Source organism: Sander lucioperca, chromosome 19 (assembly GCF_008315115.2).
Source record: "Sander lucioperca isolate FBNREF2018 chromosome 19, SLUC_FBN_1.2, whole genome shotgun sequence".
In the NCBI taxonomy this organism is placed as follows: domain Eukaryota; kingdom Metazoa; phylum Chordata; class Actinopteri; order Perciformes; family Percidae; genus Sander; species Sander lucioperca.
The window spans coordinates 13,487,882-13,502,754 of NC_050191.1; the positions used below are offsets into that span (position 1 = coordinate 13,487,882).

The following is a 14,873-nucleotide window of genomic DNA, read 5'->3' on the forward strand; positions in this document are numbered from 1 at the left end:
AGTCTTTGATGTTGCATTTACTGCCAGCGGAGAAAGGTTGGAGAAAGAATAATCAAGGTGGAGATAAATGCATGATGTGCTATCTGACGTCTTTTTTTCTCGGAGAAGACGTTGATGCCTCAAAGTCTCGAGTGGGTAGGAAGTGGATGGCAGCAAGATAGCTCTCGTAGACAAAGACGCCCGCCTCTGATATTTACTAGCTATTAAGAACAAAGCGTCAAACCATGCAAACTTGATAGAGAGCCTACTTGGTATTAATTACATGGTTAATGGAACACTGAAAGCCATAAGAGACAACTGGACATGAAAGGCATACATTTTCCATCTTTATTGATGTGGAGATGCTGGTATCAAACAGCCCTAGATGTGTTTGGAGGGGGAATTTAGAGGTTTATGCTAGAACGGCTAAAGTAGCGTTTTATTGTTTTTATACACTGATGGAGTTTAATGAGATTGAGAAGGGTTAGGGGAGTAAATGGTGTATTTTGGAGTGGAACAACCTCAGTGCAGTTTACGACTTAAGTCTGTGTGAGCTTATTTTAATTAATTTAAATAAGTTCCTGTAATAATTTCCTTGTCAGTGGTATTGGTTACATCTATGGTACAATATCATTGAAAATAGTCTTCTGGAATTAAAAATAGCTTGTTTTAGTGGCTTTCAAAGCATACACCCTTAAATGAATAGTTTGACATTTTGGGAAATAGGCATATTTGCTTTCTAACTCAGAGTTAGATGAGAAGATTGATACTCTCATGATTGCACAGTAAATATGAAGCTACCATTATTAGTCAGTTAGCTTAGCTTAACGCTGGAAACGGGGGGCCTCTAAAGCCTCTAAAGCTCACATATTAACACGTTATATCTCTTTATTTGTATCTGTACAAATACATGACACAATGTGGTTTTACGGGAGGTTATATGGCGGACTATTTTTGGGATCACTGCTCCCAGGCAAGAAATAGTCCAGGACACAATCCCCTGTAAAACCACAACTGGTGTACGAACTAAACACACCATACATAACTGTTGAACTTTAGAGGTGCTGTAGCCTTTGTAACCTTTGAACAGAGCCTGATTATTTCCTTTTTCCAGTCTTTGTGCTAAGCTAACTGTCTCCTGTTTCCAGTGTCATATTTACTGCACAGACATCACAGTGGTATCGATCTCCTGAAAAAAGTCTCGGCAAGAAAGCGAACAAGGGTTTGTCCCGAATATTGAACTGTTCCTTTAATCTTTGTACTAGTCATGTCTCATAGACAGCACAGTCCATTACAGTATAGGAGTTGTCAAGCATGTGTGTTGGGTCCTGCTGTAGTAAGCTTAAGCCCAAACATCAACAACTACCGCTTGTTTGCGTTCGCAGCTGGAGGGAGCTAAGCCCCGATGTGTGTCTGTGTGTCTTTGTCCGTGTTTGTGTGTGAATCCCTATCTGTTTTATCTGTCTATCAGGGATGCTACTTCAGATGTAATTTGTTCCAGCCGAGCTAATTGAAACATCTATTCAGCAAGCTGCTGTGGACATTGTCCGTGCTGAAAAGGCGACAGTCCTTTCTCTCGCCACCATTGTTTGGGAATGTAATGAATTTTATGTTGCTGCCGCTGCCGGTGGAGAAATCCATTTTTCTCTCCTGGTCCCAGTCCTTTTGTCGTACCTCCCCACCCATCCTTCAGTTCATCAATAGCCACTTTATCTGCCAATCTGCGGTGAGGGAATGACATTATTAGGAGGCTAAACAGCAGCTCTAATACAGGCCCTCCCCTCCTCTTTCAGATCTGTACAAAAACGGACTTCAGAGGAACACCTTTCTACCTTTCATCGACGTGCTGAAGGTAGCGACAAAGTCATCCCTCTCTCTTGTCTTGTTAATTAATTCACTTGTTTATGACACACACATAAACACACACACACACACACACACACACACTTGCATGTGCGCTTCTGTCCCTCTGTCTGTCTGTCTTTTTTTTTTTTTTTTTTACAAGTTGCTCTTTAGTGGTTTGATGTTTTTTGCTTCCTGGATGCCTCGCAGAGTGTCAGAAAGCTGTCTTTGATCATACCAGGGCACGTTGAAAGACTCACAGAGAGAAAGGTAGGGAGAGATGGAAAGAGCGTGAGTGAGCACAGGTAATATGAATGAGAGATGGGCGGACGAGCTGAGTGACTGACCCAGACTGCTTGCATTTCAAAAGTAAGGGGGAGGGCGAGTGGTGGGCAAGAGGAGAGGAGCGATGCAGTGGTTAGCATTTCCAGCAAAAAATCTACTTTGCAATTTAAACAGGTAGCACCATTATCCTGCCTGCATCTCAGATTATCATTGATGTGTTTTGGAGTGATCATGATCATAAATAATTGCATAATAATTTGTTGTCATGCATTTTGCAACAGAAAAGGGCAGCATTCTTGCACCTTTTATTGGTATTTAGTCTAAATAGTAATTTCTTTCACTATTCATAACAGAAAATGACAGACACCAAATGACAAAATGACAGAGCAAACAAATGTAATGTATAATGTATGAACAGACATACAAATGTATACTTTTATTTACGTACAGACCTGTAAGTTCTCAGCAAAAGTTTGGCTGAGTTGCACTCACAGCCGATATAAGGGTTAGGGTAAATGCTCTCTTGTGACTGAAGTACTGAATATCACCACTCAGTGCTACTTGAATTGTATGGCTTAATGAAGGAAGTTTTTAATTTTAGAATATTTAGAAAATAAAATATCTGATATATTGGTACTTATGTGTACTATGATTGTGAATATGCTCTCTTATGAAAATTATTAGCATAATTTAGAAATGTGGTAAGAATATTACGTTAGGAATACAGCTATTTAAATATGAGTTTATATACTGTATAACATGAGCTCATATGATGATGAATTTCCGTCTTCCCAAATATCACTATTAGTCTGATTGGCCTAAGTAATAATAATATGATAATAAGTATGTTATTGGAAGATTATTATGATCCCAGTACCTGTTACATCACAAACCTCAATGTGAGTACCGTTGTGCACGAAATAAGAAAAAAATAGTAGGAAATCGCAACACAATTGCTTAAACAAGAGAACATGGTTGATCTGCTGTGCCCAGGCTACAAACCGTTTCAGGGTAGTCTCGCTTTGCCAGACCTACCTCCAGCGCTGCAGAGGATGGTCTGGCTAGTCCACACAGTCCTTTAAACCAATCACAATCGTCATGGGCGGCACTTAGCGCGACACGGAGCCCTGTTGCCTCTGCAAAATAGCCTCGGGAAGGAACTTGTTTTGGTGAAACGTGTACGTTTAAAAGTTGTTTTAGTCATGCAACAGAAAACTCAGATTGGACAGATAGTCTAGCTAGCTGTCTGGATTTACCCTGCAGAGATCTGAGGAGCAGTTAACCATAGTCCTCATAAATCGACCGGGGTTTAAAATTACAACACAAAAAAGCGTAAGGTAACAGATATCCGAAAAGAAGCGACATAAGGCGGAATTTCCGGCAGCAACGGAGCAATCTCGGAAGTGGTAGATCGTGGATATAGACTAGGGGTAGGGTTAGGGTCATCAGAACGCCACTGTATCTTTACACACACACACAAATGTAAATGCACTACAACTGGGGAGGCCCTGAAGTCACCCTGCTCCCCACCCACTCTCCTAGCAGCACCCTTGCCCTCTCTAATCCACCCTCATCAAGGTCCTGAATGCCTGTTGTCCCTCTCTGCCCCACACTACCTCCTCTCTTTCAGGGTTCCATGTTCTCCTTTGTGAGGCCATCTGGTTTTTGAGGTCGGGTTTTTTTGGGGGGTGCACAGTGTTCTCTATAGCAGCCTGTTCTGTAAAGTTAAAGCGTGTTTTAGCAGGGTCATGCTGCTAACTAGCTGACCCTTGATAGATTGAATTAATGCTTGCAGGGCTCGTGGTGCGGGGTCCTCCTCCCTGATGCAGCTCACTCTCGTATGTGCATGCCTGAGTGTGTTTCTATAGCGGGCGAGGTAGTGAATGAGGGTGTTAAAAAGTAAAAATAGCCTCTGACCTCTTCTCCCTATCACCTGAGCTGGAGTGGTAGAGGTTAATCCACCGCCTCTGTCCGCCTGGGTTGACGTCTTTATTTAACTATTGACTTCTGATTAGTTGGGACCCCCTTTTTCCTCAGCACCCCATCCCCCCCAAATTGTTCTTAAAAATAAGAAATCATTAGATCAAATAAAAAAAGACCCACTTGCCATACATTAAAAAAGCATACAGCTTCACTAAACCGAAAAGTGTCTTAGGTGCTGCTTTTCACTTTTTTGTTTGTTTTCTAGTTTTTTTTTTTTTTTTTCATCCACTCAGTCATTTTGTAATTTCTTGTCCTTTTTAGTGTCCCTGTGGACTCCATCAGGAAAGCTATTCAGTTGTTAAGGCTCCTTTTTTCTTTGTAGCCATGGAAATGCTCAGCATTCTGTAAAATACAGGGTTAAAGGGCTTTTTTTAATGGACACTGCCAGAATTGTAACTAAGACACTTTTTCTCTCTCACAAACTGTCCTTACTCTCCACTCCACTCCTCATTTCCCATCCTCTCTCTACCCGTCATCACCGTTCTTTATTCTACAACTATCCTGCTCTGTTCACTGGCTTTACTCACCCAAGGTCAGTTCTCTATATTTTGGTAGCAGAATAGTGACTTTATTTTCCCTCCGCTTGTCTGATTGCAGTTACGTACAATGCTGCTGAAACATGACAACAACCCTGAGACAACTTTGAGTATCTCTGGGTTTCCTGCTGTTTTTAACCCTTCTTTTGATCTGCTCTCCTCTTTTTTGTGTGTCATTCTTAATAATTGCTGTGTGCTGTGTTGGTGATGATAAAAAAGAAATATATAAATAAAAACAGGATTATAGAGAAAGACACAAATTGAGGAATGAGAGGGATGTGGTCCTCCAGTGAAGACCTTGGTGAGAAGGACTGCGTGTGAAGAGCCGGCAGCCTGCCAGTTCAAATCAAATTGATGTTGATATTTGGGGACTCGCAGTGTCTTCCAGAGCATTTAATGGCGTGGACCATTAATAAAGGACAAAACGATTTTTCCTCCGTTTGAACATGAGACATTTTTTCTGGCTCTGTATTTATCGCCTAATTTTGATTGATTCGGTTGCCTTGGATTATTCCCTGCTCCGTAACTGATGTGTCCCAGTGTTTTATTATAAGTGTGTGATGTGTCAGATGTGTTTCATCAAGCATGCATGGCCACAGGTGCATTAGTCTGTACTGTGTGTGTTCCTTTGTAAAGAAGGCCAACCAAAGGCAACACTTAATTCAGAAATGTCGCTCTTTCTTCTAACTTCACTAATATGAACCGTTTTTATACTTATTATGCTCATTATGCTCTCTGCCTCTGTTGCACTCTTGATCAATCCGCTCTCCTCTTGATGTTCTGCCATGTTTTCACATTTGTAACATCATGAAGCTGAAAAGACGGCCGGTTTTTAGATGTTGTGAATTTAAATAGATTCTTAGACAGCCTTTTAACGAAAATATGGGGAGTTACTAATTTGTTAGTCTACAGTATATCCTTGACGTTCCACTTCCGAGATTGCTCCGTTGCCGAAGGAAATTCCACCGGATTTCCCTCATTTAGGCCGGATATCCGTTGCCTTGGGCTTCCTTTGTGTTGGCGGACTATGGTTAACCTTTTCTCAGATCTCTGCAAGGTAAATCCAGACAGCTAGACTATCTGTCCAATCTGAGTTTTCTGTTGCACGACTAAAACAACTTTTGAACGTACACATGGTCCAACAAAACAAGTTCCTTCCCGAGGCTATTTTGCAGCGGCACCGCAGCTTTTCCCAGTGCCTAGCACCGCCCAAGACGATTGTGATTGGTTTAAAGAAATGCCAATAAACCAGAGCACGTTTTTCTCCCATCCCGGAATGCTATGTGGACTTGCCAGACTCTCCTCTGCAGCACCGCAGTGCCGCAGTGGTCTGGCAAAGCGAGACTACTAATTTGTTTACCTGAACACAAACAGGTTTTTATACCTCAGTAATACATTGGTGCTATTAGTGCTTACACGAGGCAAGACAACATTATATGGTCAAGACTAAAAACCAGAGTAAATTACATTAAATGAGAGTTTAGACCAGTGCTGGCTGATCTTAAAGGGGAACGCCATTGATTTTACGCATCAAAGTCTTTACAGATCTTGGGGAATACTACTGCATATGTGAAAACAGTTGTATGAAGCCTTTTGTGGCACCAGAGGAAGCTGCGCAAAGTCTGATAAATTGCCTCAAGTAATGTCACTTGAGTAAATATTATTTGGGTTGGAAGACTACAAGTTTTGAAAATGAAAAAAAAAAATCTGGGGGAGTGAAGTTAGAAAGACGTAAGCTTACCAGACCTCTGTAGCACGCTCCTCATCTCAGATTGAGGCTACATTAGCCGCTACTAGCATAACACACCAGAATCTCTGACCAAACAGTTGAGTTGCATTGTGGGTAATGTAGGCAGCCGGTTTTGACAATCAAGAAGAACGTGTGTAATAAAAAAGACTATCTCTGTTTGGGTTGCATCAATTTGTGTCCACCATGAGTCCAGCAGGAGTTGGTTACAGGAGTGCAATGATATAAATCTGTGTGGTATTCTTTTAAAGGTGTGGTGAGTTGATATTATACCAGAAGATCAAAGAGGTGTTTTAGTCCTAAACCATTTGGTGATTTATGAAGTAGTAGTAGCGTTTTAGAATCTGTTCTTTTATAGTCTTGAAGCTAGTGCAGAGCTTTTAGTACTGAAGCGATGTGCTCAGCTGCATTTCTTCTGTCTGTGTTGCTACCAATATGTGGAGCCTCTGTTGGCCAGGTGCAGGTAGCACAGACTCCACCGAGTTTTGGAGCGGTCCGGTTTTGGGCCTCATCAGAGCTTAAGAGGGGATGAGAGTGGGGGGTCCAGTGGGGGTCCTGGATCACGAAAGGTAGGGCCTCCAACTCAAAAGATGTTTCCCCAAGAGGAGCAACCGAGGCAGGGGGAGGTTATGAGAACGACCCCTCAGAACAAACCATCGCTGGCCCAAGGCAGTCACACTTTAAGGGAATAGATCATTAGGTGTAATTAGGGTGTTCACATTGTCACGTACCCCCCCCAACTGCCCAAGAATGAATAAAATCACCAGATAACCCCCCCCACACACACACACACACACACACACACTCACACACACATACACAGCAGCTCCCCAGTTAGTGAAAAACACTTTGATGTCAGAAGAGTCGTCCAGAACTTGCCAGCATAAAGGCAGTGTTTTAAGCTTTCTCTTTTCTCCCCCGTCTCTCTCTCTCTCTCTCGACCCCTCTTTCTCTCCCTCCCTCTTTTCTTCTGTCCCTCTACACAAGGCTGTAAGACACACATGGTTGAATGAACGACAACCTTTCCCCTCCTCCCCTCTCCCTTTCTCTCCCCCCTTCGTCTCTTTTTCAGCCTTCCCACCCCGCATTTCTTTGAGGCCTGGTCAATTCTCCGGGCCAAACAAAAAAAAGCATCAAATGTTTTCTGCTGCTGGGTAATGAGGGAGTGGACCTCATCAGGGCCCAATAGTCAGCTATCCTTGGCTTTTGTTGCAGCTCAATGGCACCGCGCTCTTTGAAAAACTCAAAAGCAACTTTTTGAGGAGTAAAGGATAGAGAAAGATATGGCGTAGAGGGAGCGGGCGCAGAGGGGAAGCAGCGACCCAAAAAAAAAAGCCACTCTGTTTTTATGCTAAACGGCTGTCCAGAGACAGCAGCGGACAGCTTGGACAATGACATGATTGGAGCTACATGTGTTTGGATGACTTTCTTCTAAAAAGAGTCTGATTCTCATGTCTGTCATCTCTCTCTTCTGTCTCTCCCTCCCCTTTTGTGTCTGAGTTCGTGAATGCATCTGTGCAAGTAGTGAAACTCTTAATTTGCAGTGATGTTACTTCCATGCTGCTTTTCTGTGATTCAGCTGCACACAGGACTAGTTTTCATACCATTAGTACAAAAAGTTAATGACACATGGAGATAATGAAACTAGGGAACACTGATTATTGTCCTTATTAATTTGAATCTGTCACTTTCTATGATTAAGAGTTAATTCTTTACAATGACGTCATAATAATAATAATATTAATAATAAAAAAATGTCCCACACAATTTCCCAGAGCCCAATGTGGGGGCAATCTTCAGATTGCTGGATTTGTCCAACATTTCAAAATCCAAATATATTCAATAATCATATAAAATAGAGAAAAGCAGCAAATTCTCATTTTCGAGAAGCTGAAACCAGTGGATTAGCGAGTTTCCACCGCACTTTTCTCATGGGACCAAGGCCTTTTTTTGTGTGGTTGGCATTTTTACATGATAAATGACAATTAGTCAATTACTTAAATTGTTGTAAATTAATGTTCTGTTGATCAACTCATCAATTAATCCTCATCAATTAATTGTTTCAAATTAAGTCACAATGTGACTTCAGTATATCTTTTTTTATTATTTCTTTTGAGCAATTAGTGAGATGGAAAAATCTTTGTACGACGACGAAAGTGAACACAGGTGCAAAGAAAGGACAGAGATGCTGTCATATATTAAAAGAATTGGTAATTTGAGCATTGTGATATCAAAATAAATCCCTTATGCAAAGTCATTCTTGCCTCAATCAAATCCTAGTATTTGGGTATTATTAGTAGCCCTGATATTTTGTTCATTAAGCATATATGTAGTTTAGTGTAAGTGTGTTTAGATTTTATATATTGTAGACTAAACACAGAGAACTATAGTAAGTGACTTTTATACCAGGCTAGGTCTGGAACTAAAGATTATTTTCATCATTGATTCATCTGTTCCCTAATTTCTTGATTAATTATTTAATTGATTAGCCTATAAAATGTCTGAAAATAATAAACAATTTCACAATTTCTCAGAGCCCAAGGTGATGCCTTTCAATAGTTTTTTTTGTCCAAAAAGCAGTGATAAACCCAAAAAGTATCAATTTATAACAATATTAAACAGAGAAACGCAGCAAATTCTCACCCAGGGAATGTTTGTTATTTTTGCTCAAAATGAAGTTATCATAAATTAAAATTGTCGATTAACTAATGGATTTATCACTTAATAGTTTCAACAGTACACCTGACAAAACAGTGCAGCTGGTAGATTTTTATTAGTGTATTAGAGTATATATATATATATATATATATATATATATATATATATCAGATTGTTGTTGTCCAGCTGTACAGAACGATGTACAGAATAAGCTAAAGGGACAGTTGGAGATGAGACTGTAAGTTACCAAGTAGACTGACAAGGATTAGAGTCTGTGAGAGGAGCATGATGGTGGAGGGGGGGAGACCACAATGTGTAGGCGGATAAAATCTTGGTGGAGTGAGAACTTGACAATCCCCTCAAGATGGATAATCAAGTAATGACCCGCAAGGCCTCAGCCTTATCTGATTATAAATAACCAATGGAATCATCATCACTGATTGTGTTTCCATTCCTCCTTTTTCCCTCTCTTATTTGTACCTTGCTTCTCCGTCAAGAAACCCATCAGCCGCCTTTGCCGACAGTTCATAAAGGGAGGGAGTAGAAGATGGCAGGAGAAAAGACAAACTGAGACTCTAATGATGTGGCGGCGATAGTGACAAGTTTTTTTCTTTCTTTTTTCCATTTTGGAGGGACTATTTACCCGTTGGTGGGGTCACAGTAGGTTGATGAAATGACACCTCCCTTTTGTGCATGGGGAAGGGCAAGTTTGTCAGGTTGTTATTAAGCCTGATTCAGCCAATTGGCTCAGAGTGGGAACCCCGTTTGTGTGAGCGGACATGGAGATAAAAAGTTGACAGCGGAGAAGAATAGAGTATTTCCGTCCCCTTGCTTTGTGATGATTACTAATTATCATGCAGCTTAAGGAGGCCAGTGACAGTAATTCACTGATTTCATAATTTACCGGAGCTGTCGTTGAATACTCAGTCAGCCGGCGATGGCTTGGATGAGATGATATGCAATTCCTTTCTTTTCTTTGATAGAATAGTGGAGATGATGATTTAGTATTTGATATAGTTTGTGGTGCACTCCCTGACATGAATCCTGTTGACGTTTTACACTATCTGGAAAAGTTTGAACTCTGCATCACAAGTTCACCCCTGCTGTAACACACTTGAATAGCTGCAGGAACAATAGATCAGCTCAATAAACCATGAAGAAGTGACTCAAAATCCCGGCGCTGTCAGAGAAGAGAAAGATGTCTCCTGCCTTCTGTGCTGCCCTGTTGTTGAATTTGTTCTCTTGTTCCTTATTTGCTCTTTGTCCATGGCAGATGAGCAGGAAAGCAATATAAACTGTTTAATAATGTTGGCACTTACTATAGCATTTCTTGGAAAGAATCCAAAATAATTTATCATGTAGAAACACAAGAATTTAATTAACAACAACAACAACAACAACAAACATAGACTCCTCAGCACAAACTGTTATCTTAAAGATTTCAACGAGACGATCAATCTGAACCTAAAAGATAGCATCTAATTTAATAGCCTCCTATGGTTTATTCCATGTATATGGTGCACATTTTCAGTATTTCCTTTACATATTTTCAATACATCTCTGGTAACTTCGATGTGCCATAGATTAAATATCACCAGACTTGTCCGTTAAATCTGATTTAAAGGACAATTCCGGCGCAAAACGAACCTAGGGGTTAATAACAGATGTGTACCCACTCTGTCGTTCTCTGGGACATGTTTTCATGCTAATTGAATGTGTTTGTAGCTTGAAACAAGCTAGCGCGGACCGCTGATTAGCTTACAACACTAATATTCGGGGCACAGGGAAAGTAAAAACAAATCGCTATTTATACCACTAAAAAGGCTCAAAATAGCACCACACTTCAATGGTAGAATAATGAGGGTCCCTAAATGTTAACCAAAGCATTGAGAACTTTGTAAGTGTACAGACAGTTTATTAAAAAGATAGTTTAGAAAGACCGTAGCTCCCAAGACGGCGGCCGCCTGTATACGAGAACGTGACTGTCTTCATTTTTTTTTTTAAATAAGAGTACAGTTTATATTGGTGACCTGCTAGTCAAGATTTCTATCTTCAGTAGGAACCAATGGGTTTAAAGCTGAGTACCACAGACAAGGTAGGGAAGTCATAAAAGTTATGAGAGACAGAATAACACATTGTTGATTTTGGTCTTATCATTTGATTTGTAGACAATAAGAAAAAAAAAAAAGTATTACCATGAATGCTGGAAAATGCATGGAATAAAAACAATCTTGTCACAGAGGATGAATATGTTGTAGCATAAACAGTATAAACAAAGAGTTATCCTTTAAATAAACTGTAACCTACTCTTAATTTTTTTAATTGAATTGCAAATTAAAAACTGCAGTTTGTAAAGTAAACAATGTTTATACTGACATTTATAATTCTGTTATGATTACTACAATTCTAACCTAAATATTATGATTTTCTTCCTCATTACAAATACAGATTTTTTTCCTTTCAGCATTGCTTTTTCACATAGACTAGTCTACTTTAAACATTTTCCCTTTGACTGATTTTTCATTCATCCTACTGTATTTTTTGTGTTTGTGTTTATGTTTGTGCGTGTGCAGGAGTACTGCCACACCATCTGCCTAGACTCTGGGATTGACTACAGGAGGCTGGACAACGGTGCAGCGGGGAAACTGTACTACCTGTAAGATACACACACACACACACACACACACACACACACACAGAAAACTGTACTACCTGTAAGATACACACACACACACTCTAATATTGGACACATTTGCTCCTCTGTTTGCAGTCCTATCTACTCAGAGGCTGTGCAAAGGTCTGGTAAAGAGTCAACATCAATCTGCCTCCACAACATGCACGCACGCACACACAAACAAACACACACACACACAGGAAATGTTTGTGTTCATCATTGAGTTTCTTATTTATTTTTTTAAGGACAGAAAGAGAAGGCAAAAATGGATAAATGGGGAGAAGCAGACTGGGGGTTTATAAAGACCTACATTACCTTGAGAGATCCATGAAAAGAATGAAAGACGAATCAATAGAACATGAGAAAATGGTAGAGCTAGTTTTCTATTTTCCTCATTACATATACGCTGTTAGGAACACACACGCAGATAAACAAGGTATAAATGACACTGCTGTTGCTCATCGCTGCATTGGAGCTTTCAAGTGCTCTCGTCTTTTCACTGTATGTAAATAGAGCACATCACACCCTTTTACCTGGAGTTAAAACACAAGCACACACACAGACACAAACACACACACTTTGCAATCTCATTTTGATGTGCATTCACAGGCTAATGCTCGTGTTTAGAGCCTAACATCCTGTTTTTTACTGATGAAGTGAAAAGCTAAGTACCCCCCTCTTGTGCACTCCTTGCTGCCATCGTTTGATGTGGCCACTTCAGCATTATTAATTTCATATCCTATTATTTCTTCTGTGCGTGTGCGTGTGCGTGTGCATGCGTGTGCGTGTCTTGTTCAGCACAGGGGAGCCCGGTGTAGAGGCCTTTTTGGATGCGCTGTTTGAGGAGCTGGCCTTAAGTCAAGAGAGTGGTAAGGAAGATCAAGTACAACACTACTTTTTGAGATTTCTCCACCAGTCAACTTTTACATTACATGTGTCTTACCATTACATTAAGACACATTAAAAATTATACATACTTTATACATATATATACATATATATATATATATATATATATATAGAGTAAGTAATTTAATCTGATGCAGCACGATAACTCTTTTATCATACTCCTCGTTGAGTGATATTAGACAAATGGCATAATCCAATAAAGTCAGATACATTTTTAATGTTTTGAAACATTAAGTAGTCGGTCAATGAAGTTGATCTAATTGGTTTATTTGTGCAACAGCATATTCATCCACTGTGATAAGATTGTTTTGTTCCACACATTAAAGGACAAGGCTGGCGATGTTTAACAGTATGGCGTCATATTGTGCAAAAATCTACCAAATAAATGGGGCTCTACACACCACTGACAGGCTTGGTTGTCTATTATTTTAGGTCACTCATTGTTTAGCTTTAGAGCTAAACTAAAGCTAAGGCCTCAAAAAGTTTGATTTGAAATTCAGTTTTAGAGGTTTTAAAATGTTGGATTTGACATTTTAGTTTTCCAAGTTTACTTCTAGTTTAGAAATTTGTGTTTTGTTGTTTTATTCTTGCATTAATATATATCTAAAAGCAGTGTATTTAACATTTGTAGACACACTGTATAAAATCTAAATGTCTAAACTGGATAATGTGTCACTTCAGGTATATATACTTATTGCTTCCTGCTTTGATTTCTGTGGTCTAAGATTAACTTTCAGTCCTTCACAGATTTGCTTTTAACATAATAATGTAAATGTGATGATAAAAACTATTTGATATGAGGATCAGGTATATTGTTGTGTGTGTGTTTTCATAGTTACAGGCCCTCGGTTGCTCACAGTGCTGGGCAGAGATGTGACTCTGGAAAAGACATGTGGCTCCATCGCTGACTGCACTTTTGATGAGCTGTGTGGCAGAGTGAGTGTTTTGTCTAATCATCTTTTTCCCTACAAATCTCAATTTGCTTCATTGCAAGCATTACTGTATGTAATTGAAAAACAACGGTTTCAAGAGTTACACAATAACGCATATTCTTAACAATATTTATTGCTGCAGATAATCACCATCTTTAGTTATGTATATATTTTTTTCTCAAAGTGTTTACAAAGAACATTAAAAGAAATGAAATAAGCATAAACGAAATAACATTCATCTCAGCGGTTTCTTCCAAAAATATAGTTACAGTACAGGTATGGAGCTGACTCTCAAACACACTCACACACACTCACAAACACACTTACACACACACACTCACAAACACACACACCCACTCACACCCACTCACACACACTCACAAACACACTCACACACACACACACTCACACACACACACACACACACACACACACACACACACACACACACACACACTAATCAAAACTGCTTAAATTCAAAGCTCTTCTCTTCCTTCCATCTCAGTCCTATTTTCTGCTCAATGTCAACAAGCAAGTCTATTGACAATTTAGTGAATAGTTGAGCCTGTTATGCCTCTAATAAAGCCGTGAGGTACAGTAATCTGCAGTGTGTGTAAAGTCTCGAGCCTGATGGACAGTGTTGAGTTTTTTTTCAGGCATCTTAGCTTCAAGGCTTTTTTTTCCATCTGACATATGTTGGAACGTCCACATTAATTTTGAGCGCTATCATCCTGAATGGCAAAGAACCAAGGACAGGGACTGAACATCAGCCTGAGCCTTTAGCACAAGGTGCCCTCATCGTACAGGGTTTTTTCAGGCCAAACATACAGACAGCAACATTCCGTGTGTGTCTGTGTGTGCGTTTGTGTGTGTGTTTACAAGGCCGCTGTGCACATGTGCTATACTGAAACTATTTACTCTCTGCACTGTGCTGCTGTAGATCAGAAGCTCATGTAACCTGCTTACTTGTTTTCCAGCCTCTGGGTGCCAGTGACTACCTGGAAATGGCACAGCACTTTGACACCGTATTCATTCGCCATGTTCCCATGCTGACACTGACCCTGAAGGACCAGGCCAGACGCTTCACCACCCTCATAGACAACTTCTATGACAACAAGGTGCTCCATCTATTTCACAAACTACAGTTGGGCTAAAAAATAGACCCCAAAAAATACATCATATTCATATCACAGGTGCAACAATGCTTTAAGAGTTGAAGCTTAAGAAAACTGTGTAGCAGCAATTTTCTGTTTTGTATTATGTAGTGTTAAACGTACACATCAACTGAGAGGATGATGGAATTTTTTTTTGGCTAAGGGTTTAGAGCG

At 40.0% G+C, this 14,873-nt stretch overlaps 1 protein-coding gene across 1 annotated transcript in view; it reads left to right on the forward strand.

Annotated features, from left to right (window-relative positions):
• Positions 1–14,873, forward strand: part of afg1lb (AFG1 like ATPase b) — a 28,280-nt gene that overhangs the window by 11,555 nt on the left and 1,852 nt on the right. The window contains exons 7-11 of the mRNA XM_031322169.2: positions 1,773–1,831; positions 11,604–11,686; positions 12,503–12,573; positions 13,449–13,549; positions 14,523–14,663. Coding sequence (XP_031178029.1) covers positions 1,773–1,831; positions 11,604–11,686; positions 12,503–12,573; positions 13,449–13,549; positions 14,523–14,663 — 455 coding nt within the window. The remainder of the gene's footprint in view (positions 1–1,772; positions 1,832–11,603; positions 11,687–12,502; positions 12,574–13,448; positions 13,550–14,522; positions 14,664–14,873) is intronic.